The sequence below is a fragment of the Podarcis melisellensis genome (genome assembly GCF_964234715.1).
Source record: "Podarcis melisellensis genome assembly, chromosome: 9".
Classification (NCBI taxonomy): Eukaryota; Metazoa; Chordata; class Lepidosauria; order Squamata; family Lacertidae; genus Podarcis; species Podarcis melisellensis.
The window spans coordinates 56,304,142-56,324,454 of record NC_138541.1 but is presented as its reverse complement, the minus strand read 5'-3'; the positions used below and the strand labels follow the sequence as shown (position 1 = coordinate 56,324,454).

Genomic DNA, 20,313 nt, shown 5'->3' with positions numbered 1-20,313 from the left:
GTGCATTCAAGAAAGGTGTGTGCGGGTTGGGTTGTGGGTTCCAAACCCAGCCAGAATGGTGTGGAGGCTTGAGTTACAGGAGTTGTGCTGAAAATGCCTTTTAGAAAATACTGGCTGGGGAGACTACATTCAGACCCTCATAGAGTCATTTAAGTTCATGATCTTCTACCTTATATTGCGGGGTATTTGTAAGATAAAATGAGACCGCCTAGGTATGCCACTCCGAGCTTCTTGCGGAAAGAACAGGAAACAATGTGATAGATGCTGATATTTGCCTACATTGTACATCCTTATTTTGAGACATTTTAACACAAACAGCTCTCCAGAATCACACCTGTTAGCTGTCATGATTTTTAGCTTCTGCCACATCACGATATGTATTCTTACGTATGTAGATCTCCCCAGCTTACTAATGCCTTAATGAGACAAAAGCAATGCTTTTTATTTTATTTTTAAAAAACTGTTTTAGAGATTACTACTTTTGTAATCTTTGTTAGTAACTCACTCCCTTTTTATGCTGGCAGGAACAGAAACGTGTTCTCCCAAGGGGAGGCTTGCATCTGTGAAAGCCTTGCCAGGATCTTGGACCAGTTCTGCTAAGCCGAGTCCCAAATCAAAAGTGCCTGTCAAAGGACAAGGAATACGGAGAACACCTAGCATTTCCTCTGTCAGTAGCACTCAGAGTGACCAAAGTACACGCAGCAATAATTGTAAGTCATTTTTTTGTTAATCCATATCTTTTTAAAAAAAAAAAAATGAACAAAACCCTAAACGGCTTAAGTCTGTCCTTATGGCACTGATGGTGTTGTGCCTGTCCTCATCCTTGCAATGTTATCCTAAACAACAGGTAGAAAACAATAACTGGAAAAATGCTCATGTTGTTGGACCCCCTGATGTTTGCAAATGTGTACCTATGTCACTGAGCAGGCAACACAATCCACCAATGGCGATGGAAATAACTTGTGGTTTAAGACTAGCTTTCATTGTAGTACGCGGTCTTTATGTACAACATTGTTCCTTTCTGATTTTACAGCAGGTGCCTTCGTTTTCTTAGGCTTTCAAATAAGTTGCTGCTTACGAGCTTAGACCAATTTTTACAAGCACGCCGTTTAAGTACCATTAAGGAATTAATACTAAACAGCCCCCTGACAAAGTTTAACTGTTGCCTGCTTTGATACTGACTTAAACTGTAGGGATTTTTTTTGGGGGGGGGGGAGGAATGTAGCAATGGTGCTACATATTGAAGCCGCTCAAATCTTCTATGTGGAGAGGAGAGATATTATGCTAAAACCTTGTTGAGCTGAGGAGGCAAACTGCAGCATAGCTTTTTTTTTTAAAGGTTTATTGCATTTCCCTTTACTTCCTCTTTCCTTTAAAACAAACATTCCCTGTGTACTATTGTCTTTTAAAAAACATTTAAATTTTGCAGCATTCATCTCTCCTACAAACAGATTGGCTCTGAACAGACAGCCATGTTGGGGTTTTTTTTTTTTGGCTGCACAGTTTACTACGGTGCCTGACTCACCTAAGGAGGTTGTAAATGCTGCTCTGTTCCGTTTTTTCTTGTACTCTGCTCGTAACAAAGGGGAGGTCTTTTTGCTTCATAACAAAGAAATGTGGTGGTCTCCTTTTCAGATTAATTGACGACTCTTTCTTAGCTTGATGGCTAGTTGGCTTAATCTGTTTTGTCTCCTGCCTTGAAGCTTACAATTTTTTTCCACTCTAATTCACTAAGAGCAAGCGTGGGGAATACGAGAGAGGGTTGAACATGGCTGCAGTCTTTCGGGCTTTGAGCTTGCTTTGATCATTTTAAATGACTATACCAGGAGGACTTCGCAGTTGCACAGAAACTGACTTTTCTCCTCATATTTTCACCAATTCTACCCTAATGCCACCGGCAGATTCAAGGAGCCACTGCGATATTACCTTATTGACCTTGCTGGTAGTGGGATCTTACAGCTTTTGTATAATCCCTTTGTTAGCCACATTTACTGGGAGAAGAAGTAGGTGATCATCCTTTTTAAAAATATATATATATGTGTGTGTATATTCAGGGGCAGAATGTGTTGACTTATTGAATAAAATGAATGTGTTAATTCTGCATGTGTTAATTCTGCATTGCTTTTTAAAATTGTGATTTAGGGAGAGGGGGAGGAGGATGAATATGTTCGGTTTCTGTCTAACAAATGTAAGCCTGACCTGCCGTCTAGAGCCGTAATCAAATCTGGGGGATATTTTAGCCGAATGCATTTCCAACTGTAGAGCTTTATTGTTTGGATATTGCATCCTTTTTCTCCCCCCCTTTTTATTTCAGACTTAATTTCACACCCACTCCTTCCCAAATGTGTGTGTTTGTGTGTGTGTGAATGTATGACTTTTCTGAGCACAGTTTGGAATCAGACACATCAACAGCCCATGGGAGACACCATACAATCTTACACTGATACATTTTTGGAGCATTCTAAGGTCAAAGTAAGATGCTTGTTCAGTAAAGCAGTTGGTATTTAAGAAAACAACAGTGCATATCTGTAAAACGACCTTTTTCTTAAAGCAAGTGGAAAGTAACAATTCTGCTGCTTTGTGTGCCCCAATGCTTTATGCCATTCATTCTCATTCTCTCTCTCTCTCTCTCTCTCTCTCTCTCTCTCTCTCTCTCTCTCTCTCTCTCTCTCTCTCTCAATGTAGTTTCTGCAGTGTGTGTGTGTGTGTGTGTGTGTGTGTTTTGAGATTGGGCTGTTTTTATTTATCTTACCCCCCCCCCCAACCCCTGCCCACCAGCCGCCACCGGTTTTAAGGAAACTGCCTTCCCTTCAGCAATGGTTGAAACTGAGTTTATGCAGAGTTTTCAATAGAACTGTTCTTACGCTATAGTCAGAGATGGTGTTTCAGATATGCTGGAGAGGGCAATGAGATGAGGAAGAAAGAAAAAGGCTGCCTTATGAATGACTTGTACCAGAACAGCATTATTATTTTCATTAATAGCCACTTTAGGCGGGGGGGGGGGTCTGCTGAAGTGACTTGAACAAAATAAAATATAAATGAATAAAATCAATTAAAAACCAAATTTAAACTATGTACCATCCAAGAATACAGTAAGGACTAGTCCTCCTCCCTCTCCACATGCCCCCAAAGTGTGGGTTGATGATAATAATAATACAGTATTTCTACCCCACCCATTTTGCAACAGAATATTAAAAACACAATAAAACATGAAACATTAAAAACTTCCCTAAACAGGGCTGCCTTCAGATGTCTTCTAAAAGTCAGATAATTGTTTCGTTGACATCTGATGGGAGGGCGTTCCACGGGTGGGCACCACTACCAAGAAGTCCCTCTGCCTGGTTCTCTGTAACCTTGCAGTGAAGGAACTGCCAGAAGGCCCTCGGAACTGGGCCTCAGTGTCCGGGCTGAACAATGGGGGTGGAGAGCATTCCATAGACTGGGAACCACTACTGAAGAAGCTTGTTCTCATATCTCTACCCTCTGCACCTCTCTTGGATGTGGCACACAGAAAAGGGCCTCTGATGAAGGCTGTAGGGTCTGGGCTGGTTCATGTGGGGGAGAGGTAGTCTTTGAGGTCCTAAGATGTACTTTGAATTGAGCCTGGAAACCTAACCGTTAGCCAGTACAGAAGTGCCAGAAGTAGTGTGTAGGCTCAGATTTTCTGGTCCCAGTTAGTAACCTACTCTCTGAATTTGTCTTAGCTGCAGCTTCCAAATTGTCTTCAAAGGCAGCCCCACATATAATGCATTGCAGTAATCTAACCTAGATCTTACTAGCTGAAGCTAGATTACATTAACTATTGGCAAGCTTATAAAGTGTGTTTTCCTCCTTGCAGTGGAACAGTTGTATTCTCAACAAATAGAGTAAACTATGTCTTCATTAACAAGACTGAGAATGACCACTGGGCTTGGAATTCTTACAAAAATGAATGTTGGCATTTGCACAGCAAATTTATTATTTTGCTGGATTATCTAAAATTCTAATAAGCCTGGCATATACAGGTTTTGCCTCCAAACAACTCAGCAAGTTTGGCCTTAGCTTAAGGTAGTCAATTTCTCACATATGTACTGGAATATTTTTTCTTATTTGTTTAGTGATGCAACAGTATGGAAAGGTTAAGCATGAAAATTAACAGGATGTAGGGTTCATTTAGCCAGCTTCTGTCTTGAACAGGCTGATCTGTCCATCTCGGGTATCAGGATACACGTGGAAGATGAAAATCTGGTCCATTTTTCTTGCTATATTTCCTGGCCACTGAGAAGGTACAGTAAATGATATACTCCTGAAAAATAAGTTAAGTCAGCAGCCTACATGCTATTAATTGGTTATTACCATCCTGGCATAGGCTATATCACTACAGAGGACATTTGAAAATGATTTGATTGCACATTTCATTCAGGCATATTAGTTTATATTACACTGTGCTAATTCCCTTTGAACAGTGTCTTTAAACACTTTTACGGTAACAAGATTCCTTACAAAGACCCAGTGCATTGCTATCACTAAACTAGGTCAGTAGACCACTCTTTCATCATTATGAGTTCTGACATGCAGCAGGTCTTGCAGACTTGAAACATCAGATCTGCGTTGCCAGCAAACACATATTCTAAATTTAATTAAATGGGCCTTCTAAAAAAAAAACAACCCCCCAAAAAAACATTAATGTGCATTGAAGGTTTTGTGAGTGAGCGCCATGGGAAGGAGAGTAAGTTGTGAAAGCCCGTTGCCTTATTTGACAGACTTGTGTTGTACTAATCTAATCTGAGTAAACACATTTGTAATATGATTTTAAGTCAGCTGTGCAGGGTGGTGTTTTTAAAAAGTGTTATATTTTGTGGTTTTTTTTTAATGTTGGAACTGTGCCATCTTGAAGAAACCAAGTGCCATGCTGTCTTTTTCCATATGTATCTATCAATACCATGAGATCGTTAGAGTTCCATCCCTATGCGCCTCCTCTGAAGGAGGTCAGGAGGGTAGAAATGAAAGAAAGTGCATTTTATGTGGCAGTCTCTCCATTTATGAAATGCTCTCCTTAAGAGGTCTATTTGATGCCTTGGCATCATTTGGGTGCCAAGCAAAGGTGTTTTGTTTACCCAGGCATTTGGGCAGCACCAATTATATAGTTATACAGTTAAAGCTTTTTTTGAAACAAAAATAAGCTGCTGTGATTTTTATTTATTGTAGGGGGTTTTTCTTGGCTGTAAAGCACTTTAGGTGGGAAGCAATACATAAATTCAACAACCGAAGCTAACAAGTTGTAATGATAGAATAGCCTAAATGTTTTTGTAGCAACACAACCATGGGTAGGCAGACTAAGGCCCGGGGGCCGGATCCAGCCCAATCACCTTCTAAATCTGGCCCGCGGATGGTCCGGGAATCAGCGTGTTTTTACATGAGTGGAATGTGTCCTTTATGTAAAATGCATTTCTGGGTTATTTGTGGGGCATAGGAATTCATTCATTTCCCCCCCCAAAATATAGTCCAGCCCCCCACAAGGTCTGAGGGACAGTGGACTGGCCCCATGCTGAAAAAGTTTGCTGACCCTGTAATATATCACCAAGTGCCACAACAAAGAAAGAGTGTTTGGAGGACTGTAAATAATTTAAATACTAGAGTCACTTTCTGCTTCATTTAATAGATGCTTGTTATTGTCTGACCATATGTTTTCTGTAACATTCAAAGGAGTTTTACCCATCACGGTAAACATGACCCTGGGGTCTGGAATAGTTGAGTGGTTGATATGCATTGCTTGACATGTGAATGTCCTTCAGAAATTATAGCATGGATATGCCTGGCCAGTTGTAGAAACTTGGGGACCAGTTCTTTTCCGTAATTTGTGAAGTATCTCTTAGTTCGTTCAAAATGAACATAGTGGATGTCAAAATGTCAAAAAGCAGTGTTTTTTTCTGGGGGGGGGGACGCATACCCCTAAACATTTTGTGAATCTAAGTTTGGCCTCATTGAGGGGCAGTAGTTCAATATGAGTAGGAAAATGAGAGTACCGTTAAACTTTTTTTTTTAAAGAAAAAAGCACTGATTAGAAGTATGTGGATTTTTTTTAAATCTACCAGATTCTTCAGAAATGAGTGGCTCTTAGCTATGGAAAGTTGCATGCCAGCGCTTTCATGAATTCTTTAAGAATTATTGTCAAATGATTTTCACCAAAATCCCATATGCTGCCCAAATGAGCAGTTTCCATTATTGTCCCACATTCTGTATAATGTCCATCCTTGTGTTAAAAAACACAGAAACACTAAACATACAACATTCACAGTGAACAATAGGAACATAGTTCTAGGATCTTACTGTGACCATAGAGAAAAAGAAGTCCAGACAGTACACTGACGCTTCCTTCTTTACAGGTGCTGTTTTTGTGTTTCAAGCATGTGGTGTCTGAGTATCCATATGGAGGCTTTCATGGCTGTCTGCTTGACGGTTGTTGTTTTTCCTTCCTAAATCCAGCAGAACAAAATTCCCTTTCCCGTTTCTTGGTGTTGCTTTCCCTTTCCACCAAGGTGAATTGCGTTGGTGCAAAATAAGGGCACAATCTTAAAATAAAGTGAGCAGGCTTTTAAATAGAGATTCGGACTAAAGAATGAACAATGTAGAAGTCTTCAACATAACTGGATTGCTGTAGTTTTCAAATACCTGCAGTAAGGGGACTGGGATTTGGCTGCTCCTGCAAATGTGGCTACACATCTCCTGCCAACCCTATCAAGTAGGGTTTCGATACTGGTGTAAATCATGATCCAGTCGGAAGGAACGTGAGCAGGCTGGAGTTATGCACAGGGGAAGAAAGGGGTTGTGATCTCCCATGACTTAAGAGATCAGGAATGTTGTATGTACACATGCCTTTATTGTGGCAGAAGCTTTTTGCAGGCTAGGGCACATTTTATAAGATACATACATGTTTTATTTCCTTGTGATCATGTGCTGTATACAGCAGGTATGAGCTGCGAGCAGTATTGTTCCGGGATTTTTTTAATCCTTCATTTTTGGTTAATGGGCAGCATGCCATTGGCTTTGCTATTTGCAAGCAAAGCCCCAGTGGGAGATACTTTTTTGCAGTATGTTAGAGAGGAGTGAAGAAGCGTCTCAGAAAGTGAGTGCTATTTTCATATGAAGCAAAAATCAAAAGTTTCCCCCCTGAAATGACTAGTGGTAGACATCTGGAGTTGGTGTGTTTCCTCCAGCTTCCTCCTCTCCAATCCTTACGGGTGCTCAGAGCACAGACAACAGTGGCTCACTTTGTTTAAAAATAGGAATTTCCCAACAGGAAAAACTTTGTTAAAAAACTGCCTTGTTTCATGAGGACGTTATATGGAGAGTGGTATGAATAAGGATGCAGAAGGGATACACTAAATATTGGGCAGTCTCTGAGATTAAGAAACTGGCTATATAAGCTAATAATAATAGTGGTAAGAATAATGTAATTATATACAGCTATAGTGCCAAATAAATGAACAGTCCAGGGAAGCAGGCCCATTGTGTAGAGTAACAGGGAAATTATAAAGGAACAATAATTTAGAGGGAGGAAAATAGATCTGTAGGAAGAATAATTTTGGAACTCCTTCTGGGAGTGTACTGTAATGAAAACGTGGTAGCTTGTCTCAGTCCTCTTACAATGGCCACCTAAAGTTAGAAAATACACTATGGCATTGTTAAACCAGATATGCATCTTTGTATGAAGGATGCCTCCCTACAAGTAAGTGTTTGTGTGTTGGAGACTGGTGGATTGACTAAATCTATGTACACAAATGGAGCATATGCATGTTACATTGCAATTATTTACACAATGGTTTTGTAGTTGTTCATTTGTGTCCCTAGGTCTAGGTATGAGCAGCCCATCAGCAATGATAGATGGGGTTCCACTTTCAAACTTTGTGGCACCTGATGCTAAGTCTCTCTTAACACTGTAAGGAATACCAGAGTTTAATGTGCCTGTTGACTCTCCATGTACAGATATATTTCTAACAACAGAGGATAAAACTTGATACATCTGAAAGTGTATTCCATAATAAATTTGTTAGTCTTCAAGCTGCCACAAGTCTTGCTGTGTTTGCTGCTGCACTATAACATCAAGACTTCTCTGATAGCAAAAGAGTTTCAAGTGTTGAATATTTGGCATGTATTTTCTTGGTATGTGGTACTTAAACTTAACTTCTTTATGGCTTGCATTTTTCCTTTATAGCTACAAGTGCCACAATCATAATCAGAAATGGAGAGTGGCCTTCGAAATCGTCTTGTCAGAATGGCACAGCTGAATCCATCTTTCTAAAGCCCATTCCTAGGCCGAGAGTGCTTTCCCTGAAAAGCACCCCAAAAGGTATCTCATCCCTTAAGCTTCACTTTTATTCACTTTTATTCAAGCAGCCCCTATGTCCTTACTGCCACTGCATCCTTATGAACTCCTAGCCTTTGTCTTCCCCAGACAGGAATAAATCTGGCAGGGGTGATGGGGCTCGATTAAATCTTAGATCCCAGGCCCTTGGAACAATGCGCCCTGCATTGGCCGGCCTGTTCCCTTAAAATTTGCTCAGAGTGTAAATAGAGCCCACAGCCCCTTGCCTCTCCCAGAGAACACCTGATCTTTAACAACCCTGATCCTAAGCTGCAGTAGCATGGACCAAAATGATCTTGGCATTTGGGAATTTACAAGAATTACTGAGCTTGGCCACCATACACTTCAAACCCAGAAATCAAAATTACCCAGTTTTATATAAAATAGGAGGAAGGGAAGGACACAAAGGGTCAAAACAGAATACTGAAAAACAATCAGAGCTCTGTGGCTAAAAATTTGACTGATTCCAAGCTATTTGTTTGATGATAGCATAAGTGTTCTCAGTCTACTTAGGAGTGTGGTTGCAGGCTCTACAATGGTCAGTGATAGATAAATGTAGAATTGTAGAGTTGTAAGGGACCACAAGGCTCATCTAGTCTTACCTATATATTTCCTGGACCCCTACATTAGGAAGGGGACGGACCCTGATGTGAGGGCAGGGACAAAGACTCGCCGTTGGTCAGGCAGTTTCCAGTGAAGCAGAACCCAGATATTTTGACAGGTAGAGGTTTGGCGTCACTCTGGGATCAGAGGAAGATAGTTATCTCAGGTGTAAATTGTCACTGGGATCTCCCATCTCCCTGCCAGATAGTTTTAAATATATATATTATGGCTCTGAAGGCTTTAGTGGCAAATCCATTCTAGCCTTGCTCAGGAGGGGCAGGAGGAGATCAGTGCCTTACATGACAAGCCCTACGTATTAGTTCTGAGATTTATGACTCTTGCAAGCTTAAAAATAGGAAAGATGGGATATTTTAATTTTAAAAACCAGGCATATGTTTTCCTTCAGTAAGCAATATGAGATGAGGAAGCTACCAAATTGCCAGCAATGAAGCACATGCTGGAACGTTGATGGATGATTGTCTAACTGTAGCTGAGGAGTACGTCTGCTTGTTTAAATACCAGCAGCATGCTAGTTTCTGTACAAACCATAGACGTGCATAGTCCCAGCCAAGAATTCTTACAGGTCACGCTAGGCAGCTGAAATCAGTGGAAGGGAAAAGGTCAGGGGCTAATTAAATGACTGCCATGTGATCTCTTCCAGTGATCTCTTCCAGCACAAGATTAAAATAGGTGATAATCTTTGTGGGTGGGGGAAGAGAACCCTGAAACTATTGCAGCTTAAATGACCAAGGGGGGGGGGGGAGACAGCCTAATGTCTTCATAATGATTTTTCTAAGCTGGAAAGCAGTGTTCAGGCAAAGACCAGCATGGTAATTTAGACAAGGACTGACCACATCTACCAAAAATCTCCCTAGGCAGAAGAAATCCCTAATATTGATTTTTCTTTTCCTGTAAATCATATGGAATGTTCTTTATGTGGAAAACACTTGATCGATTCGGCAGTATTGTCACAGAACCTTGAATAGTTCCAGGTGTGATCTGGAACCTAGCAGAATGTAGTCCCTTCTGCTGATAAATTAAAAGTACAATTAGCTGCAGTCTTGTGTGGGAGAGAGAAAAATCTGTTTGGATGATACACCATACATAGTGTGTGTATGGTGGTGGAGAATAAGCATGCAAACCCAACATGCTCTCCTGAACTTGCTGCACGTTAAAGTTGGGTGGAGAGAGAAGTACTGTCCAAACAGTCTTTCTAGGCATCCTGAGAAATGGGACTGGTATTGCTACTCTGTGTACTCCTCCCTGTTACCCTTTCTAGTTGAATAGAAAGCATGATGAGAATGACACCATGTTGGGCATTGTCCCATCTCCAGCTCAGTGCATTATGTCCTTCTAGGCCTTATGGGGGGAAAGGGGTTGACATGGTGTGGCAGCAGTTTTTTTATTTTTTATATCATTAGGAGCACAGGTAGTTGCCTTAAACTGAGTCAAATCATTGATCCATCGAGCTCGGCATTGTCTACACTGATGAGTGGCTTTCTAAGGTGTCAGGTGGTTCGTATAAAGTTTACAGATGCATTGGATACTTTCATTATATCAACGTCTAATTTATTTGTGGGGGCTGTCTTTTTCCTTTTTTTTAAAGGAGTGAAAAGCAAGTTGAGCTCAGTGAGCCAATGTCTGCCAAAATCTTCTGGGGCACTTCTTCCAGGAAGGAAAACCAGAGATGCAAGAGGGAATCAGCAGCTGGGTAAAGTATTAGTCCCATTTTTGTTTGCGTGGTGATATTAGTTAAGGTTATAAGTTCATCTGTGTTATCTCCAACATCATTTCTATCCAAATGGCTCATGGATGAATTAACTGGCATGGTGCTTATACAATATACAATCAGACCTGTGTTAGGAAACATGACTTGTCTTGGATTTTGCAGATTTTGCTCAACCCTGGGCATCTAAGCACTGGTGTTGACTAAGGCAAGTGTACCTGTGTGTTTTTCCCTATTTACTTTAAAGCTTAAGTTTATGCTTATTCCACTGAGTGGAAATGCTTATTGGTGCGTGTAAGAATTGTTGTATTCTATGATGGCAGTATCCATTTTGCTATTTGTTCCACCTAGGGAACTAAATTTGTAGATAAATGTTGTGGATAAAGTAACAGGTTTCCAAACAACTATTACAAACCTGCAAAAACAGTGCTGACTTTCATTCATTTAAGTTAATTGTTCAGAACGGGGAAGGATTTTTAAAAAAGAAGTTCAGAATGATGCATAGCAGCACGAGGAGCCATGCATATATTAACCTAATTTTGTTACCTAGTCTCAGAATAGTGGCGGTGGTGGTTGTTTTTTTTTAATGAGCATTTCTTCTTATATAGAGAGAAAAGAGAAAATGCGCAGAAATCAAGGCTTATGCCTTTAATCATGGAATAATACATGATGATGCTAACAGTGAAACAGTATGCAGTATTACAGTTTGGAAAAGCCTGTCCTCCTAGTGATAATTGCATATTCACATTTGCCGATAACATACCATGTCACTTCTCAGCAAGGCAAAATGTATAATTGGGAAGATTTAGCATATCCCTGCTTCTTAAATCCACTCACTGTATGACCAAGTACTTTAAAAAATAATCTAGGGAGCCTGAAGAGTTTAAAGATAATCCACTTAAGCCCAAATATATATGCTTCATACAAGCACATGTAACAGTTGCCTGGCAGCTCCTTCCTAGCTGGAGAAACTACTTTGAGTAGTGCGGGCAATAGTTAGCTGCCTGCAACTCCAACCGTTAGTTATTTGCCTCAACCCTACAAATTTCCCATGCATGGGTTCCCTCCAAACATGCACATGAAATCCTATGTTGGCAGGGAGTTGCTCAGGAGAATGAAACAATTTGGAGTACAATCCTTTTTTAAAAAAAAAAAAAATATTTTTATTAGTTTTTACACATATTAAAGACAATACAAAACAAACACACACATCCAAAACAGACAACAGATATTGACTTCCCCATGCCTTCCCTTCGCCACATCCTTGTTTTACCTTTTTTTCGAGCAACTCGTCAATCAATCTTTAGTCAAGTCCCTTTTGAATTTTCTTAAAGTTTAAGATTTACAGCTGTAATTCCTTGTTTCTTACCCCTTAGCATCTTATCAGTCCACAATTTTACAATAGTTTTTTAAATATATTTTAAATTTCCCCCAGTCCTCTTCCACTGTCTCTTTCCTCTGGTCACGGATTCTGCCGGTCATTTCTGCCAGTCCCATATATTCCATCACCTTCGATTGCCATTCTTCCAGAGTAGGTAGTTCTTGCATCTTCCAATACTTTGCCAACAGGATTCTTGCTGCTGTGGTTGCGTACATAAAAAATGTCCTATCCTTCTTTGGTACCAATTGGCCAACCATGCCCAAGAGAAAAGCCTCCGGTTTCTTTACAAATGTCCACTTAAGGACTTTCTTAATTTCATTATAGATCATTTCCCAGTAGGCTTTAATCTTTGGGCAGGTCCACCAAAGATGATAAAAAGTACCTTCAACCTCATTACATTTCCAACATTTGTTATTGGGCAGATGATAGATCTTTGCAAACTTGACTGGGGTCATGTACCACCTATAAATCATTTTCATTATGTTCTCTTTCAGAGCATTACATGCCGTAAATTTAACACCGGTGGTCCATAACTGTTCCCAGTCATCAAACATAATATCATGGCCGATATCCTGTGCCCATTTAATCATAGCTGATTTCACTGTTTCATCCTGTGTATTCCATTTCAGCAGCAAATTATACATTTTAGATAGATTCTTAGTATTGGATTCTAACAATTCTGTTTCTAACTTTGACCTCTCCTTCTGAAAACCAAGTTTCCTGTCTTGCTTAAACATCTCATTTATTTGACGATAGTGTAACCAATCTCGAACTTTATGCTTTAGCCTCTCAAAACTTTGTAGCTTCAGTTTTTCACCATCATGTTCTAAAATTTCACAATACTTAGGCCAATTAGAGTCCATGTTAATTTTTTTCACTGCTTTCGCTTCCATTGGTGACAACCACCTAGGGGTTTTACTTTCCAATAAATCCTTATATCTATTCCAAACATTATACAGTGCTTTCCTGACAATATGGTTTTTGAAACTTTTGTAGACCTTTACCTTGTCATACCACAGATATGCATGCCAACCAAAGCTATTATCGTATCCTTCCAGATCAAGAATGTCTGTATCTTCAAGAAGTAGCCATTGCTTCAACCAGCAAAATGCTGCTGATTCATAATAAAGTCTTAAGTCCGGCAGGGCAAAGCCCCCTCTATCTTTTGCATCAGTTAAAATCTTAAATTTTATTCTGGGCTTTTTGCCCTGCCAGACAAATTTAGATATATCTTTCTGCCACTTCTTGAAGCAGTCCATTTTGTCTAGAATCTGCAACGTCTGGAATTAAAACAACATTCTTGGCAATACATTCATCTTGATAACAGCAATTTGGCCTAACAAGGAAAGTTTCAGCCTAGACCATATATCTAGATCTTTTTTAACTTCTGTCCAACATTTTTCATAGTTATCTTTAAATAGGTTCACATTTTTAGATGTTAGATTTACCCCCAGGTACTTAACCTTTTTTGCTATTTCCAACCCAGTTTCACTTTGAAACCTATCTTTCTCCTCTTTTGTTAGATTTTTTTCCAACACCTTTGTTTTCTGTTTGTTTAGTTTAAATCCTGCGACCTGGCCGAATATCTCCATTAATTCTAAAACTCTTTTGGCGCTAGCTTCTGGCTGTTGCAAAGTTAATACCAAGTCATCTGCAAATGCCCTTAACTTATATTGTTTTGACCCGACCTGTATTCCTTTTACCAGCTGGTCCTTTCTGATCATGTTTAATAAGACCTCCAGGACAGATATAAAAAGTAGAGGGGATATAGGGCATCCCTGTCGTGTACCTTTCTCTATTGGTATTTCGTCCATTACCACATTGTTCACAATTAGTTTAGCTCTTTGTTCAGAGTATATTGCACCTATACCGTTTTCAAACTCTTGGCCTACCCCCATCCCATGGAGATTCTTCTTCATAAATTTCCAAGAAATGTTGTCAAAGGCCTTCTCCGCGTCCACAAATATTAAAACTGCCTTTCTGTTAATGTCCACCTCCAGCAACTCCAAAATGTCTATGATGTTCCTTACATTATCTGACATGTGTCTCCCTGGGAGAAAGCCTGTTTGGTTCTTGTGAATCTCCTCCGCCAAAACTCTTTTAAACCTTTTCGCCAAAACGTCTGCAAAAATTTTGTAATCCACATTCAAGAGTGATATAGGGCGGTAGTTCTTAACTTGATGTTTCTCAGTTTCTGTCTTCGGTATAAGTGAGATGAATGCTTCTCTCCACGATTCGGGAGCCTTTTTCCCCTCCAATATCTGGTTACATACTTCCTTCAATGGCTGTATTAGCCAATCTTTAAGATCTTTGTAGTATTTCGCAGTCAAACCGTCTGGTCCTGGTGATTTCCCCAATTTCATATTCTGGATGGCACCCTCTATTTCCTGTTCTGTAATTTTTTCATTCAAAATCCTTTTATTTTGTTCTGAAATCTTTGATAGTCCGTATTTTTTAACAAATTCCTCCATTTCAGGTTCGTTTATAGGCCCTTGTGCATACAGCTTTTTGAAAAAACTTTGAAAGGAATTACTTATTTCATTTGGTTTATTAATAATTTTCCCATCTATTTCCAGGGCTGTCACAGTATTTAGCTTTTGCCTCTTTTTCAATTGCCATGACAGCAATTTCCCACATTTATCTGCCGATTCAAATGTCTTTTGTCTCATTTGCTTTATCTTCCATTCTATTTCTTGATTCATCAATTCCATATATTGCGTCTGATGATATTTTATTTCTCTTAAGATCTCATGAGACTTCGGTTTGGATCTCAATTTCTTTTCTCCTTCTTTTATCTTGTTCAGAATCTTTTCCTTCCTCTCATTTTGTTTCTTCCTCTTTATGGAATTTTGCTGAATTAGGAATCCACGCATCACGGCCTTACTTGCGTCCCACACTATTCTTTTTTCCACCTCCGTTTTCAAATTTATCTCAAAGTAATCCTTCAATATTTTTTGGGCCTTTTGATAGATCTCTTCATCTCTAAATAGGGTGTCATTCATTCTCCATCTGAAGGTTCCAGCCGTTGTTAATTTCATTTCCATCTTGACTGCAATTTGGAGTACAATCCTGAGAGGGGCAAGTGTCCCTCCAACTTACCCAAATTCTGAAGTAGCATTTTCTGTGTTTTTTTGTTTGGTATTGGTTGTATAGAATGAGCCATTTGGCTACGTTTGGGTATGTTGCCTTTGAGGAGTAGCTTGATCTATAAGGATAGTGTGTGCATTTTATTTCCTTTTTTTAAAGAGTATGACAGTTCAAGTTATGTTTTTGTCTTTTGCAGGACCTTCAGGACAAAATGTACCTCGAAGTTTATTGTCTACATTCAGTTCTGGTGAGTTCAATCACTCCCTTTTGTTCCTAAAAGTATTGCACTAGCAAGGAGGAGTTCCAGTCCTGATCCTAAGTATATTTTATGGTGGTGTTCTGGGTGAAGCAGTTGGCGAAAACTTTAGTGTTTTTTGTTTCCTGCACCTTTTTTGATATGAGACTTTTATACTGGTAGTATGACATCTCTGTTGTCCAAGCATGGGGAACCTGTGACCCTCCAGGGGTTGTCTTTATCATTTGCTACAAACAAAAGTCATGGTTCCATTCCCCACTGAGAGTCTTCCAGTGTGGGTTGAGTTCTGAAATTAGGTTTAATTCTGTTTCCAGAGCTTGGTTGGGAGAAAAGCTCATGGGGAGAGGCAAGGCAGGGAGTGTATTCAGACCCTTTCTGCTCATTAGTTTTTGCCTCACATGCTCCTTGTTTCATACATGATTTGGGTGGGCCTGCTGCCAGAATTCCATCTCATTTGGCCCTGATTCGTAACTCTGTTTTTTTTAATAAGGCTTAATTCTTCCCCTGCAAATGCCCCTTATGTTATTTTTAATCTTTTCCTCCCTCCAACTGTGCTCTGAAACCAGAGGCAACTTTAGATGAGGAAAATCAGGAGGGCTGCAGGTCATTCATAGGTAGCATACACATACGGTAAGAAATAAAACACTGCCTGCTGTTGGTCCTCTCTACCCTCTTTTGTGTTAGCTTTGCGCAAACACTCTTATCAACATGTTTGCCAATGTTGTAATCAATCTACAGAACACTAATTCCTTCTCCAATGGGAGTTCCCATCCTGTTCTAACTATAGCAGCTTCAGGGGGGCATATTGTGTTGGGACTGTGACATGGGAGGAAAGAGTTAACAGCTCCACTGCAACTCTGGCCCTGATTGGCCCATCCACATGCACCTGCTATTTAATATCTAAATCATGCAGGTGACAAGTTTACCATCACATTGAGGTTGACATAAAGCTTAGAGAACCAAACGTACTTTACCAACCAGACCAGCTAAACTGATGTTCTGAATCCTGTTTAGCATATAAGAAAGTATTTGAACTAAAATGTTGGAGTTGATAGCATCTGATGTAATAATTTTGTATGTAATGCCAAATACAATTTGTCATTGAGCAACACAGCCTTCATATATTTATCTTTGATTGTTGTCTGCAGTGTAGAGGTTAAGCCAGCAATCTGCATGTAGTAAGATGTTCACTTGCCATTTCCAAGTCTTGTACACCTGCCTTCAGTTTTAGAGCTCAGCAGTAAATAATGCATTTGGTGAAACCTTCATTTACCTTAATGGTTCCGTGTGTCAACGAAGAGTGATGAATGGCATGTGCTGAATTAGAAGTGCTACTTATAACATGAAATGTTAATTATAGATGCCTTAGTGATACTGGATTCCTCAACGCAGAGGTCTAAAAAGGTTCCTAGCGTTGTCAATTGCTCTTCTTCCTGTTGACTCGGTAGTTCAATGTTAATCATGATTTACTCAAACTGATTGTCTCTTTATTGAATCAGGATTAATTGGTAGACCCAAAATATTAAGGGACGTGAGCAGACTAAGAGTTATTCTGTATATGCAGCATGAGACAAATATTTGCACAACATTACCTCTGCAGATGTTAACCACATTCCTGACACCTAGTAAATGCCTCATGGAGCAGTGTTGCAATGATAATTGTATAGGACTCCACACAGTATTTAAGCATTATGTTTACATCTAGGAATTCCTGCACTGCAGGAGGTTGGACTAGATGATCCTTGGGGTCCCTTCCAAATCTACAATTCTATGATTCTATGAAATCAAAGGCTCCTGTAAATGATAGGAACGTTTTTAGGTAAATTTCACATGAAAAGAGTTGCTGTGTCTTTAAATTCTGTGTCTTTCCAGTCATGTACTCAGATGTGATTGGATTATTTTTTTTCTGAAATTGGATTGTATGGTGAGATTCTGAGAGCAGTTGAGCCATTAGCGTGAAGGTTGAAGATTCAGTTAGGCAGTTGGCAGCTGTGGGTTGATGGATGAAAAAGGGAGATCTTTTTGGAAAATGAGGATAGGAGCATTCTTGTACCTAGTATATATTGACTGTGAGATCTGGGCCTTGTAATGTAAGGAAACTAGCAATAAATTGGATTGTATTCTGTCTTGTTTTGTTTGAATTCCTTCCTTGGCTTGGTTGGCTTCCTATAGAATGATAGGAAGTTCTTACTGTTATTTGAAAGGAGAACTATATACCTTGTTGCTTTTCCAGTGGATTTGAACAAACTGTTTCTTCAAGGCAAAGGTAGAGAAATGCCAGAAAACCACAGTATGCCAATTACATTTTATTGGGCCTATCAAAAGTGCCACAAAACAGTGAGGAAACTCAAGTCCTTCAGAGCACTTCATGGGCAAAGGGTGTTAAAGGTGGGAAGGGAGAAAAACTGACTTCGTAAAGTCTGCCTTGTTATCAGTCTTATAAAGCAGTGTGGGAAGAGGTAAAGAGCGAACAATGTTTTTCACCACAATTGAAAATATAAAATCTAGCAATTCTCCAGATCTGTCTCCAGCCTTAAACGAAACACATGGGTTCCTTGTGCCAGAGAGCAGCAGTAAGTAGTAAAGAAGGATGAGTCTTTTGCTTAAGATCTAGAAAACAGCTAGGTTCTACCTTCCAGACCTTCCAGTCCCTGCAAGCAGCACATCCTCTTATCACCATTTCCTGGTCAGAACTGTTGGAAAGGCGGCTCTGGCAGAATGCTGCAGAGCCTGCAGCTATCAGCTGTGCCAGGGAAAAAGTGGACAGAGTGATGTTGTGCAAGTTGCTGCAGGTGACAGGCTTTGCGATTCGGCACTCTGGCATTACCTTCAACTACAATGCCCTCCTTGTTCAGGCCTGATGGCATGCATCCTTCCCATATGGGCAACAAAGGATGGCTTCTGAATAGCACCTTCAGGACTGGTTGCCGGTATCAATGGCTTGGCAGCGAGTGGGCAGGAGGGACTGCCTTGTGTGGTGGATAAAACACTGGGTTGCATTCTTAGTCTAGGCAAAGGGCGTGGACCAGCGCACTACCCTACTTTCCTGTGCCAAAGAACTGGGATAACCCAGTAATGTGGTCTGGTTGGGAGTGCCTCTATTAGAATACCCAGACAGGGGTGGGTGGGTCTCAGACCCCCCTACAAAATGGCATCCTGGAGGGACGTCTCCATTTGATGTGCATCACGGAGTGGTCCTTAACCCAGGATCGGCCCTGTTGGTATGATGAGCCAGCAGATTGGGCTGGTTGATACAGGATATGCACCCAATATCTAAGCCAAGACCATATTACCTCAGTAAAGAATAAAGTTGTGACCTATTTAATCCAAAGAACTGGCTTGTTGTGTCTTGATTACTCTGCCCCTGGTTTTGCTTAGGCATTTGCAGGCTTACTGCGCCTGGGCCTGCAAATACTTCTGTGTAAAGAAAGATCTGTCTTTTGCTTGAAGCTGGATACAGACCTGGAGAACAGATTTTACATTGCTTTGTTGTTGTTCTAGAGGTCAGGAAGTTTCACACCAACCATTTGTGTGTTTGTTTCTTAAATTTGTATACTGCATCTGAAGGTCTCGGAGCAGTTCACAGCATAGAAATACAAAATGAAAACACAAAATACATAATAAAAATGAAACCAAACCCATACCCACTCTACCACAAACACATTTTAAAGGACGTAGAATGTTAATCAGCCAAAGGCCTGATTATAGAAAAACATTTTGTAGTGAAGGTGCCAGGCTAGCCTCCCTGGGGAGAGCATTCCACAAAAGGGGGAGCCCCTGCAGAAAAGGTTAGTTCTTGTGTTATCACCCTCTGGCCCTCACCAGAGTTGAGGCACACAAAGAAGGGCCTCAGATGATGAATGCAGAGTCCAGGTCGGTCCTTGATATATTGTGGTCTTGACCCATTAAGGCTTCATAGGACAAACCAGCACTTTTAATTGGGCCCAGAAACTAATTGGCAGCCAGTGCAGTTGGGTCAGGATCAGTTTAATATGCCAAGAGTGCTCCACAAAGCAGAAGAGGGCATTCAGGAGCAATCATGTCAATAGCTTGAGCCATTCGGACGTTCCAGAAGTTGGCCAGGGCTTTGACAGGAGCATCAGATAAATCAGCTGGAGAACTCCCCAGAGCCTTCTGTAAACCCATTGGCTCCATTAGCCTCAAAGGATAGAGCATGCTCAAAGGATAGAGCATGCTCTGCAGAGGGGAAAAGGCACTGAAAGCCTAAACACCAGCAGGAAGTGATCTGACCATGTCAAGGGGCTGATGTCAATATCCCCCACCCCTTGTCAAGAAAAGAAGGTCCAGGATGAGGCCTGCCACATGCATTGGGCCGGTAACATGTTGGGACAGCCACATGGTGGTCAAGGCAGCCATGAAGTCCTGAGCTACCCCAGAGACAGTTGCCTTGGCATGGCTGTCCCAACAGTCCCAACACCAACTCCCAGACCAGCTCTGTCAGCTCAAGCAGGGAGATAGCTGGGCAGCAAGGCTGGTGGCAAAGCAACAGAATCCCATATATGTCCTGATGGCCCGATGCCAGGAAGACACACTCTATTCCCCCCCCCCCCACAACTGAACAGAGAGCTTTGAGAGAGAAAGAGAAATTCTGTAGACCACAGCAACTCCTCATCCCAACTCTCAGGTCTTCTCTGATGCTGCACCAAGTACCCAGGTGGCCATAGCTGGGTGAGACCAACTCCACCCTGTTCACCCACCCAGGTCTCAGTGATACAGACCTCCTCATCCATAATTGGATCATGGGTGAGGGTGGTCTTGCTCAGAGCCAACCTGGCATTTAGCAACAGCAGCCGCAGACCTGAGGACAACTGCAGTTCCCCAGGTCAGAGGAAGGGCTGGCACAGTCACTAACTGCCTGTGCTGTGTGTCCTTTACCTGGCCTTTCCCATCTCCTA

The 20,313-nt window shown here is 40.8% G+C and overlaps 1 protein-coding gene across 2 annotated transcripts in view; it reads left to right on the top strand.

Moving 5' to 3' along the window:
• The window catches only part of MTUS1 (microtubule associated scaffold protein 1), a 109,786-nt gene that overhangs the window by 39,691 nt on the left and 49,782 nt on the right, over nucleotides 1-20,313 (top strand). The window contains exons 4-7 of one of the 2 annotated variants that reach the window (XM_081924366.1): nucleotides 525-710; nucleotides 8,195-8,329; nucleotides 10,554-10,658; nucleotides 15,338-15,388. In XM_081924366.1, the coding sequence (XP_081780492.1) occupies nucleotides 525-710; nucleotides 8,195-8,329; nucleotides 10,554-10,658; nucleotides 15,338-15,388 (477 nt within the window). The remainder of the gene's footprint in view (nucleotides 1-524; nucleotides 711-8,194; nucleotides 8,330-10,553; nucleotides 10,659-15,337; nucleotides 15,389-20,313) is intronic. The other variant, XM_081924367.1, reaches the window with a different exon arrangement.